Source organism: Eptatretus burgeri, chromosome 12 (assembly GCF_056783735.1).
Source record: "Eptatretus burgeri isolate ZD-2024b chromosome 12, Ebu_testis_v1, whole genome shotgun sequence".
In the NCBI taxonomy this organism is placed as follows: Eukaryota; Metazoa; Chordata; class Myxini; order Myxiniformes; family Myxinidae; genus Eptatretus; species Eptatretus burgeri.
Genome location: NC_140972.1, coordinates 30,990,045 through 31,002,822, shown reverse-complemented (window position 1 = coordinate 31,002,822; position 12,778 = coordinate 30,990,045). Strand labels below are relative to the sequence as shown.

At 43.2% G+C, this 12,778-nt stretch overlaps 1 protein-coding gene across 6 annotated transcripts in view; it reads left to right on the top strand.

Annotated features, from left to right (window-relative positions):
* Nucleotides 1-1,632: 1,632 nt before the first annotated feature.
* EFL1 (elongation factor like GTPase 1) overlaps nucleotides 1,633-12,778 on the top strand; it is a 123,762-nt gene continuing 112,616 nt past the window's right edge. Inside the window, exons 1-7 of one of the 6 annotated variants that reach the window (XM_085850027.1) lie at nucleotides 1,633-1,733; nucleotides 3,216-3,333; nucleotides 4,161-4,272; nucleotides 4,483-4,550; nucleotides 4,642-4,726; nucleotides 7,765-7,898; nucleotides 8,027-8,164. In XM_085850027.1, coding sequence (XP_085706153.1) covers nucleotides 4,182-4,272; nucleotides 4,483-4,550; nucleotides 4,642-4,726; nucleotides 7,765-7,898; nucleotides 8,027-8,164 — 516 coding nt within the window. In that variant the 5' untranslated portion in view covers nucleotides 1,633-1,733; nucleotides 3,216-3,333; nucleotides 4,161-4,181. Of the gene's footprint in view, nucleotides 1,734-1,812; nucleotides 1,943-2,411; nucleotides 2,588-3,215; nucleotides 3,338-4,160; nucleotides 4,273-4,482; nucleotides 4,551-4,641; nucleotides 4,727-7,764; nucleotides 7,924-8,026; nucleotides 8,165-12,778 lie in introns of those variants that run through there. The other 5 variants (XM_085850032.1, XM_085850028.1, XM_085850030.1 and 2 more) reach the window with 5 other exon arrangements.

Genomic DNA, 12,778 nt, shown 5'->3' with positions numbered 1-12,778 from the left:
ATATGTTTTTTTTATTTATTATTTATTTTTTGCACGTACGGCCATGCACGTACAGTCACACACGTACGGGCACGCACTTGTATATTATAAGAAAAATAGGGTTTTATTTTTTATTTTTTTTTATTTTTTGCACGTACGGACATGCACATACGGGCACGCACTGGTATATTATAATAAAAATAGGATTTTTTATTTATTTTTATTTTTTGCACGTACGGGCACGCACGTACGAGCACACACTAGTATATTATAATAAAAATAGGGTTTTTTATTTTTTTATTTATTTTTATTTTTTGCATGTATGGCCACACACGTACGGGCACGCACTAGTATATTATAATAAAAATAGGGTTTTTTATTTATTATTTATTTTTTGCACGTACGGCCACGCACGTACGGGCACGCACTGGTATATTATAATACAAATAGGATTTTTTATTTATTTTTATTTTTTGCACGTACGGCCATGCACGTACGAGCACACACTAGTATATTATAATAAAAATAGGGTTTTTCTATTTTTTATTTATTTTTATTTTTTGCACGTACGGCCACGCACGTACGAGCACACACTAGTATATTATAATAAAAATAGGGTTTTTTATTTTTTTATTTTTTTTATTTTTTGCATGTATGGCCACACACGTACGGGCACACACTAGTATATTATAATAAAAATAGGGTTTTTTAATTTATTATTTATTTTTTGCACGTACGGCCACGCACGTACGGGCACGCACTGGTATATTATAATAAAAATAGGATTTTTTCATTTATTTTTATTTTTTGCACGTACGGCCATGCACGTACGAGCACACACGAGTATATTATAATAAAAATAGGGTTTTTTATTTTTTTATTTTTTGCACGTACAGGCACGCACAAGTATATTATAAGAAAAATAGGGTTTTATTTTTTATTTATTTTTATTTTTTGCACGTACGGCCACGCACGTACGAGCACACACGAGTATATTATAATAAAAATAGGGTTTTTTATTTTTTTATTTTTTGCACGTACAGGCACGCACAAGTATATTATAAGAAAAATAGGGTTTTATTTTTTATTTATTTTTATTTTTTGCACGTACGGCCACGCACGTACGAGCACACACTAGTATATTATAATAAAATTAGGGGTTATTTATTTATTTATTTTTTGCACGTACGGGCACGCATTAGTATATTATAATAAAAATAAACACATTTTAAAGTAATTACTGAAATTTTAGCACTAAAAGTTTTAACATTCTCTTTTTCATGACAATAACCTTGGATGACGCCCGACGAAGTCTGAAAGATAATTAAGACCGACTCAGAGCCGTGAAGTAAATTAAGATCCAATTTGAAATGAACAGATTTTGATCGTTTATATTATGTAATATTATTAATGTAGTGAGTATTTTCATTACAATCAGGTTGAAAATCCGATCGTGTAGTTTTCTAAACCTTGTTAATTTTTACATTGACGATTGAAGCGGTGAGTGAGCAGCGCTGTTTGATTATATTTTCGATTAACATGTCCACTGTAAACGCTAATAGTACATTAATTGTTATTTCACGTAACTGTAAAATGTAAAGTGTTTAATAAACGCTGAATTAAATCGATTCGATAATAAATTTTTTTCCTTCCGCGGTGCTCCGGTGACGTAGGTCGGAGATCCGCGTGGTGATGTCGATGTGATTCACTGTGTACGGATATAGGACATCGGAACATTCGATTTCTCTCAGCTGGTACAGTAAACCTCCAATATATTTGATATACACCCTAAAACCCGTCGTTAACAAACAACCCGGTAGACCAGTAGTTCCGTGCACTGTACCGCGGCGCACTGTACCACGGCGCACTGTACCGGTGAGGCGTGCACTGTACCGGTGAGGCGTGCACTACCGCGGCGCTCTGTACCGGCGAGGCGTGCACTGTACCGCGGCGCACTGTACTGGTGAGGGGTGCACTGTACCGGCGAGGGGTGCACTGTACCGGTGAGGCGTGCACTGTACCGGCGCGGCGTGCACCTCTCGTGGTACAGTGCAACGAATGTGTTTTTTTACTCATATCGGTTTGAACTGTGAAGGATAGTTCTGTTTTTCTATCAGGAGAACGTGATGTGGATCGGCTTTATTCGAGCATTGAATCGTTTGCCTTCCTGTTTCGCTCGGAATTGTTTATTTCGGGTCGGGAATCGTACCCAGGTTCGACACCTCACGGGTATCAAGTGTGCCTCGATCTTGCCATAGCTTCCTGTAAAGCACACTACTTAAAAACGACAACGACACTCGGTAGAGCGCATACCTTCGTTCGGTTGAACAGTTTATGTTTTGTATCCCCCCCTGACAGACCGGATCTGGATCCAGACCTGAACCAAGATGGAATCCACTTCTTCTTGTCACCTAACCAACTCGTCCACCAAGTTTCGTCCAAAAAAACGGATCCAGATCTTCACCAAAATCGAATCAATCCTTCCCCGTCACACACCCAACCCGTCCACCAAATTTCGTCTGAATCTGTCCACAACTTTTTGAGATTATCCTATTCACAGACAAACAGACGGGGGTGGACACACCTCTGTCCACCTTCGGTGGTGGAGGTAATTATAAAATCTTCCCCACAAATCGTAACCGTCGATTAAATAGATTAATTGCTGATTTCTTATTACTTTGTCCTGAGCTGAATTGATTTGGTACGAATCTACTTACCTGGTATGTGTTCAGTTACTGAGCAGTAGCCTGGTGTTGTCTCAGTGGTTAGAGTGGCAGCTTGGGATCCTAGGGTCCTGAGTTCAAGTCCCGTCGGCCGCTGGATTAATACACCAGGGGGTTGACTCAGCCTGTCATCCTTCTGAGGTCGGCGAAATGAGTATCAGTTCCAGTGTGTGTACTGGCACAGGGGCACCGCATCAGCGACACAGTCGCGCTTCAATAAATGATAGCTACCCCGGCAGCTAAGCTGCCATACGACCACCACCACTGAGCAGTTAGCTAGTGCTTGCCAAGCCAGCGGTTCCTTATTATTCACTGTTTTGAATAGAGTGCTTGCTTGAGTGCTTAAGCCACTGGCGATCATTCCACAACAAACTTGATAACCGACCACACACACCCCTGCTTTTTTAATTTATGTTTTGTCTCAGTGTAATATTCTTCTCGTTTATCGTCGCAACGTTTCAAATGGTGTTTCTCAACCTGCTGTGAGACTCAAATGTTTCCTCTTTTGTTTAGGTGCAAGTGTTGTGACGTCGAGCAAGTTCTGCATCATCGTTTCTGAATGATGTCCGGTGTGCCGGGACTCATCCGGTAGTCATCCTGTCGTGCTTGCACAAAGTGGACTCCACCATTTGTGGGTACATTTTCACTCCACTTCCACAGTGTACCGCAATGTTGCAGTCTTTGTTTACCTTTTTCTCAGAGCTACAAATGGAAAGTCAGATGGAGGGGGATTATAAGGTAAGAGACGAGATCAAAGGTCAGGGTGAAAATCAATGGGAATGCATCCAAGATCAGGGTTCAAGTGTGGGCGGAGGGGCATTGAAGTGGTTTTGGGAGAAAGTCACAGATTGAAGGAAATAGTTGAAGGACCAAAGACAATCAAGACTGCATCCATGTTGTCCACCCCATGTGTTTTCCCCTAGCCCTCATTCTTCCCAACATCCATAATTTCTCCAGACCTCTGTCTATTTTGTCGCTCAACCTTGCTGTTGGTTTCCCCCCCCCTCTCTTTCTTCCGCTTTTGTTCTGTTACATCTTGATGTATTCCATGTTCTTGTTCCTCCACGAGCCTCGGCTGTATACAAAAAGCGAGTTGTGCCCTTGATTAAGGGATGATAATATTTAGAGACGAGAGGAGAGAAATCGCAGTTGGGTAAGACAAGCTGTTGAAGAACAGAGAGAAAGAAAATAAAAAGTAGAAACGGTAAATGGATTTGATTACCAGAAAATGTCGTCTTTCTTCCGACGCAAACAAACCTAATATATACAAGTGAGTCTGGACAAAATGGATGACACAAAAGACACGATGAAAAGGTAAGACCAACAATGAACATTTTACTCTTTGGCCCAACTTGAGTACATTTTGTGATTGGTAATTAATAAGCATCATCAGACCATAACCATCTGAAATGGTTTTAGAGACTGATTTTAAGGCTTGACGTTGCCTTGCTTCGCCAGACACATTTTTGCGGCCCCGAGATGCGACACCTGGAAACAGGAAAGTTCTGTGAACTGCAGCGGAACCCATCGAACATCAGAAACATTTGTATTTTGGCCCATGTTGACCATGGTATGTATTTTTGATACCTTGTTCAATTGGCAACTTGCGATGCTGATTTTTATCGCAATAACATTGTTTATCTAGAGATATCGACGCCTCGGAGTTTCTTGATGTCTTTCTTTTTTTTGTTGCGAGCACCTTTGGGCAGCACCAACTGTTGACCGATATGTATGACTAGTATGATCAGTCTGCACTTCATTTTGTTTTGTCCTTTTACAGGCAAAACTACTCTGGCGGATTCACTAATCGCCAGCAACGGAATCATCTCCAACAGGCTTGCAGGCAAGGTGGGCTTCCATTCTCTTGCCGATTGTAATGCTAAAGGACTCTATTTATTGTGGTTCTTTATCTCTCTCTCTCTTCTTACAACAATCGCAGCTCAGATATATGGACAGTCTGAAAGAAGAGCAGATAAGAGGAATTACCATGAAGTCCAGCTCCATCTCACTGTTCTTCAACATGGGTTCGTTTGCAAAACATAGATTTGTTTGGTTTTCCTTTCTGAGTATCTTATATCCTTCGGCTGTGGTTACAGGGTTCAAATTCCGTATGTTGTGTTGCTTTGTTCTTTGTCTACTATTGACCTTATCATGAACTAGTAGTAATGCCCGGCGTTGCTCGGGCTAGCAATAAAGCCTGGCGTTGCCCGGGCTTTCTTGCAAATTTCCTGAATAGCTGTTAGGGGTTAGCCATTAGGGTTAGGGTTAGCTGTTAAGGTTAGTGTTAGGGTAGCTAACCCTAACCCTAACCCTAACAGCTTGGCGTAGCGGAGGTAAGCAGCGCCCGGGGCAGGGTGGAAATTTGCGTCCCCCGTAGGCCTTAAACTTGAGTGGATTTGAATGGAAAATCCCATAAGGGATATCGATTTATCGATTTTTTTCGAATATCGGAAGTGTTATGGAAAAAAATTTATAGCCAATGACCGAAGTTGGACCAAAAGCCATAATCGTACCGAATTTGAATGGAATCCGTTGGAGTTTGTGAAAATGCATCAAAACGAATTTTGAGGGTCCTCGTAAGGAAGACAATAATATCATTAGTATATGTGCCAAATCTTGTTTCATTTCATGCAGTAACAAAAATCTGATGGTGGAACAAAGAAAGGGGCGTGCCGAAATATTATTATAGATGTCGCACTTCACTTATGTTTTCTAATGTCCTCCTCATGCATGTGGTACGTCCATGGAAATTTAGCTTTGCCTTCCTCTCAGTTACACATCCTCACAATCCCAAATGAGATTGGATACTTTGGATGGTGATACATGTACATGCCAAATTTTACTTGTATTTGGCCTGTTTCATACACCTGCCTTACTGTAAATATTAGAACCTTCTCCAATTACTTGTGATCAACCTTGTGAAAGTTGAAGCTTCAATTACAGCAATGACCATTGTTTAATGGCTTCTTATATCCTGTCACATAGTATGGTGTCGGTGGCTTCCAGATCTTGTGAGATCAGCCCACATTTTTCTTGAACTGGCTGGCCAGGTCTGACATTCAACTGTAGCTCATCTGGTCAAGTTGCCTCTGTTAATCCGTCTTTGTTGAAAGACTGTTGAATCTTTAACGTCCGACAGCAAGTGTTAGCTGACTGGTCCCTAGCTTATCATCCATCTAAGCGACACCACGTGGACCTTGTGATGATGCAGTGCCCTATCTGCTAGGACAAGTCTGAGATTTGAAATGTGACTGGACAGCTCACAGGCACATATGCTACCTATCAGCCATTCTGTCAGACATGTTGTTTGTGTGACTTCCCAATAAATATAATAGAGGCTGTTTTCTTTCTAGCATAGATTGACTTTCTAAATTTGGTGCTGGAAGTCCATAGTGCTTCCACCAGCAGTGACTTGATTTCTCCCATTGAGGAATATCCTTATCTTTTTTTTTCCTTCAGGTTATTAAGCAAAATACGAGTGGCAGTCAATAAGTAACCTTAAAATGGTGATATAACTTTGAGAATGTAATGTGTGTAGTTGTAGCCGACATATGTTATATCTATGGGTAAGAGTCATGTTTTGCCTGTTTTAGATCTGGCAGCATTAAGCGTATGATGTCGGTAGAGCAGTTCCAAGATGGCGGCTCCCTTAGAAGCAAGCACCAGGGAGGAGCAACGTTCTGTCATCCGTTTCTTGGGAAGTGAGGGTGTGAATCCCAGTGAAATCCATCGCACAATGAAAATGCAATATGGTGACACATGTTTATCACTGCAGCAGGTGTACGACTGGGACAGGAAGTTTAAAAGTGGAGTTCTTTCAGTTCGGGTGTGAGTTTTCTAGACACCCACCTTGCAGACAATTTGCGGAACCCCAGCACGTTGTGAATGATATGGTGTGCTGAACCATGGCTAATGTTCATTTCGGAGACCACTTAATCCAGCGTAATGCTACGGTTTCCCCTTGGCACGCACTCAACTCCTGCAACCATTTCTGGTGTGTCAGCTGTGTGAGGCCGGCCTGAGCAAGCAGTGTCTGCCACGCTGGACATTCCACTTTTAAACTTCCTGTCCCAGTCGCACACCTGCTGCAGCGATACACATGCGTCACCATATTGCATTTTCATTCTGCATTGGATTTCACTGGGATTCACACCCTCACTTTCCAAAAAATGGATGACAGAACGTTGATCCTCCTTGGTGCATGCTTCTAAGGGAGCCGCCATGTTGGAACTACTCTTGTGACGTCATACGCTCAATGTTTCCAGATCTAAAGCAGGAAAAACATGACTCTTACCCAGAGATATAACACATGTCGTCTACATCTACACACATTACATTCTCAAATTTATATCAACATTTTAAGGTTACTCATTGACTGCCCCTCGTAATTGGTGTCAGTTGTCCACTCTTACTATCTATTCGGTGGTGAGGCCTATTGTGGGGTTTGACACTGGGAGATCGAACATGCCCGAGCGGCCGAGCGTATGGCATTGTACATTCCATGACAGCCTCTACAATCTTCACTTGTAGGGTCTCGCATAACTGTTGCCTCAACCTCATCAAATATTTCAGGAACTTTGATATCCTTTGAAGATCTTGATTTATAATTATAATCATGATCAGCCGTCGCTCGGATAACTCCGTGAGCCGGCGGGTCGTTTAACTGACTGTGGTCGCCAATATTTCAACCGCGTAGCGTAGGGTCTATTTGTCTATAACCAATTTACCTAATTAACTACGCGATTTGGATGTACACTCTAATACAAATACACTGTAATACTGTACACTGTTTAGGAGGATTATAATCATGATATAATAGATGATTATAATCATCTATTGACTCTCGGTTGATTCAATTTGATCTTTTTTTCCAGTCTGAATGTATCTTCCCTTGTGATTGTGATTATCCTTCGTTGGCATTGTTGTGTGATTGGTTTGTAGGGGTTGGAAAAGGCTTATCTTTGCTAGTCTTTCTCCACTGGTAGAGGAGTATTGAAGATCTCATGTAAGACAACAGATCATACAATCATGCAACTGACCTTTTGTTTCTAAACTTGTACAGGTGAACAAGAGTTTCTCGTGAACCTTATCGACTCCCCTGGCCATGTGGATTTCTCATCAGAGGTGTCCACAGCTGTGCGTCTCTGTGATGGAGCCCTGGTGGTGGTGGACGTGGTGGAGGGCGTCTGTCCTCAGGTCGGGCCCACGTGACGGAATCCAGGTGCATTGAACCGCACCTGGTGCATTTAATAATAACCATGTATGGAGAACCCCAAGAGGGGGTGGGGAGCGTCCATGTCATGTCTGCTCTTCATTATATGCAGACCCACGCGGTGCTGCGACAGGCGTGGCTGGAGCACATTAGACCCTGTCTGGTGATCAATAAAATAGACCGGCTGATCACTGAGTTGAAGCTGACACCGAGTGAAGCGCATGTACAGATACAAAAAGTACTGGAGCAGGTAATGCCTACGATGTCCTCCTTTGTTTATCTTTGTGTTGAGCCAGTCTTGCCGTCCCAACTATATTTCCTTGTTTAATCTGCTGTTCCTCCTCCACTCCTTCCCCCACCTCCTTTTCTTCCTCTTTCATTCTGGGAATAAAAATAATATATATACATTTTTTTTTGGGGGGGGGGGTTACGTTGCTGTTATGTTAAGATGGCTGAATGGATATTGATTAATTCCCCATGTAAGATGTCTGCTTCATTTATGGCATGCAGCTCGACACAATGTCATTATTTAATGGCCAACATTTTTTTATCCCACGCTCATGAAGCGAAAAGCGGGATAAAGCAATTGGTTCACTTTGTTCACAAAATTTAAATGGTACAATCCCTCACATTCACCCTCCTCTTCCCCCCACCTGAACACAAAACCAAGCCGACTCGCACAACATAACCATACATGTGTTGAACATGATGCACATAAATGGACTGTTAAATACCATAGGAATGAATTGCACCCCACCCCTCTCCCTGTCCCGAGCATTCAGTAACATCCAAACAGTAGCACCATATCACAAAACGAGAAGGGCACTCGGTAGAGCGCATACCTCCACCACGCAATGCCTGGTCCACAAGAACATATCAGGCCCAATACATTTTTGCAATATCATGCTATATACCATTTTTGGCACTATCTCTCAATGGTGAAAAATCACTTTAACAATCAAATAATTCTCATCCAGAACCAGATTGGGATCTTAACCAAAATCGAATCAATTCATCAACGCCACACACCCAACATGTCCACCAAGTTTCATCCGAATCCGTCCAACTGTTTGAGATATCTTGCTACATCTTAATTTAGCTCTGTCTCTCAATGGTGAAGAATCACTTTAAAAATTCTCATTTCCAGATCCGGATCGTCACCAAAAATCTAATCAGTTCGTCCTTGTCACACATCCAACCTGTCCACAAAATTTCATCCGAATCTGTCCACAACTTTTTGAGATATTCTGCACACAAACAAACAAACAGACAGGCGTAAAAACATAACCACCTTTGGTGGCAGATGTAAAAATGTCAATAGAAAAAATACACACTGTGGTATTCCATCTGGACCACATGGATCAACCATCCCCGCAACAAACCCCGAGAACCAGTGCCAGAATTTGCATACATAATTAACAGTTTTTCATCTCAGTTTGACATGATAGTCTCAATGCCATCCACTAATAAAGTGAGACTTAAAAATTAAGTTCCCATCACCAAATATCTTCTTGACTAAAAATCTCTGATTTATATATTCGCACCAGTAAATATCGCCATAACTACGTACACACAAAATATTGAGCATAAAACTTGACAAAACCACAGAGGGTTATAATACACATAAACTTGTGAATCACATCGGATGAATTATTGCAATATATAGTTCAGTTCAACAAATGAGACTTTCCCTGGGGATAATTATCAGTGAGTGAAGCAATTTGTCAAAGAAATACACAGCCTTGATGCAATCTTCAAAATGACGACAACAATAACAACAAAAATCGCGCAAATTGCTCATCCCTTTATTTGAATTACATACACATGAAGGAAAACCCTTCTGTATTTTTACACTACTCAGCCTTGAAAAGTAGGGCTAAAACCAAAATTACACACAAAAACCTTTATTTATTACACAAATTGCTGATGCCTTAATTTGGGCAGTACATCAACAATATACCATTGCAACCAGGAGTGTGTTTCATTACCAATCGCCTTGTAGAGCACTCGCCAATTGGCTTACGCACTGAAGCAAGCACTCCAACAAAATGGTTGATAAGGAACAGCTGGCTTGGCAAGCGATAGGAAGCTTATTGGTGAAGGATTCACACATCTGGATTCCATACATTAAGCAAAAACATGCCTAATGCTGAGGAAGGATGGCCCTTCTGTATTTTCATATGACTCAGCCTTGAAAATTTGGGCTACAACCAAAATTGCATGTCTGGACCAATGAGAATGCCAGGCTTGGAAGAAAGAGGGAGGCACATGGATCCTGCTCCCAGGAACCACCGCCACAAGAGGTGGGGATTCACCCTTGATCCCCCACCCCCTCCCACAGTCCTTGAGTATTGACGTTGGTCTCTGGAGCGAGAGGTTGAGAGAACTTGCTTCTCGGGAGAGATTGCAAAGGGAGCTTCTGCGGAGACTGTAAGAGATATTGCAAGGAGAGCTACTGGAGTGATTGCTGGTGGTGGTTGCTGTAGGATGGAGTGGTTACTGCATGGTTCGTGATGCTTGCTGCCAAAAGGAATGGAACAGAATGCTGAGGGAGCAGACCAAGTGCCAAGCAGTCCGGGTGCAGTGTTGAGCGAGAGGCAAAATTACCAATCGTTGATGAAAAGTCATTCTGATCCTCAAACGTTCTTTCTCTAAGCCTGGTGTTGGCTTAGTGGTTAGGGTGGCGGCTTGGGATCCAAGGGTCCTGAGTTCAAGCCCCGTTGGCTGCTGAATTAACACCAGGGGGTTGACTCAGCCTGTCATCCTTCCGAGGTCGGCGAAATGAGTGCCAGTGTACTGGTCCCGGTGTATGCCCTGGTTAGAATAGGTGTACCATATCCCTGTGTGTCGTAAGAGGCGACCAGGGTTGGCGTCAGGAAGGGCATCCGGCCATAAAACATTGCCTCAAGAAAAAGCCAAACCCCTGCACAGCAGGGAAAAATGGCTGTAAAAACGGTTATTTTTTTATTTTACACGTTCTTTCTCTCTTTTCCGACTCGTCAACTGTGGATGCACAAGAGCTATAAGCGAGGGCAAAGCCCGAACAACCGCTCTTTTTTGAGAGCGACCACTGACTTGCACCCTATCTTTCTCACTCCAAGCACCTGACATCCCACTCTCACTCTGAGCACTCTCATCCCACTTGCACTGCCTCATCATGCACCCAGACACCCCTTTTGTTCTTCATTACCACTCACCCTTACATTCCCTGCACTTTGGGCGAGCACGTGCCCACATGTATATGCCAGGTAAGTCAGAGGTCACCAACGCCTGAGCTTTTGTCACCTCCCTTACTTATTTACCCTTGTGCAGAGTGATTCCAATTGTGCCTGTGATGTGAATTTGAGTAAGTTTGTATAAGATAGTTTGGTGTATAATTCTGCTCTTTGTCTCTGTACTGCATGAATTTGTATCATTGTATGCCTTTTGCTGCAGCACACTAATACTGTATGGCCCTTCTGCATGTATAGCCCCCGATGAATAAACCCCATGTCTTCGCCGTGCCACATGATTTTCTTCACGTTTCCTTATAAATAAACCAATGTCAGTTCAGTTCAACCTGCTTGCAACATCCTTTCCTCCATTTCCTCTTTGCACAGTTCTCAGTATTGTTAGATGGGAAGTTTTACCCCACATGATTTGCTCTCGCCAGCCAACGTGCACTCATTGTATTGCTCAGCAGTAATCCGACTGTGCGCTGAGGGCACAAAACTTGGTTAATCTCGTCAGCTCCTCAGGTAAATGGTGTAAGACAGGTAACCCTGATAGAGTTGACGAAGTTAATTAATGTTTGTGGTTGTTTTCTGCAGCTTGTTGGCTTTTAAGGCTGGGTGTTTGGGAGGAACCTGAGTGCTTACCCTCGTGGTAATCCCTTTATATATATATTGTTACGGATCTGGAAACCATTCAACATACAGATGTCCTAAAATCAGTTATGTCGTTAAGTATATGTGTAGTCAGATCCCTTTACTTTTGTGTAGTGGGAGAATCAAAGGCATGTGTTGCAATTTCTTTGAAGTTAGGCTATTAAATCTTTACATCCAACGAATCCTCCAACAAGCCATCCAACAACCATCCCATCTGCATGACCCCTCGGCCCATCACGATCCACCACCAACCAGCTGCCTTCTCGCACCCTGACGTGCCAAGGCAATATCTCGTGGTTCCGGTTTCTCGGCTCCCATGAACGTTGTAACTCTTTCACGACAACCTTTGCAACATTGATACTGTTACTCGTCAAGTATGAACCCGCGTGGAAGAGTGGCTGGGGTTTCCCAGCAGGGGCCGTTGCAGCGTTGATACTGTTACTCGTCAAGTATGAACCCGCGTGGAAGATTGGCTGGGGTTTCCCGGCAGGGGCCAAGTCCCTGCCCCAGAAAGGTATGCCGTGGGACCCTGTCCAATCAAAGGCGGACAGCGAGGTGTGTTCACCAAGGCCCCTCCCCACTGAGGGAGGTCCATAAATTCCCGAGCACTCTCTGAGGCAGGGGTCTTTTTGGGGTCTTGGAGAGTTTTTGATGGGTCTTTTTGGAGAGTTTAGGAGGGTTTTTGCTGTTACGAAGGTCGTCGAGGCGGCGAACGTGTCTCTGCCTGCCCTCCACAATGAAGGAAAGAGCGACCTCGACCCCCCTTCCGTGGACCTCGCTATTCACCACCCGAGCTCCACCACGGACCGCAAGTCCCACACGTGCGACTGGGAACCAAACCAGCGACCATTGTCAGGTGCCGCAGCACGGAGTACCCCCTTTCTCCGAGGGCCAGGTACCGAACCGAACCCTGACCCCCAGCTTGTTTCTCTCCTCAGCTGCGAGGGCCCAATAAATAACTCTGGGTTTCTTTTCATTTGTGTGTGTGTCAACGTGTG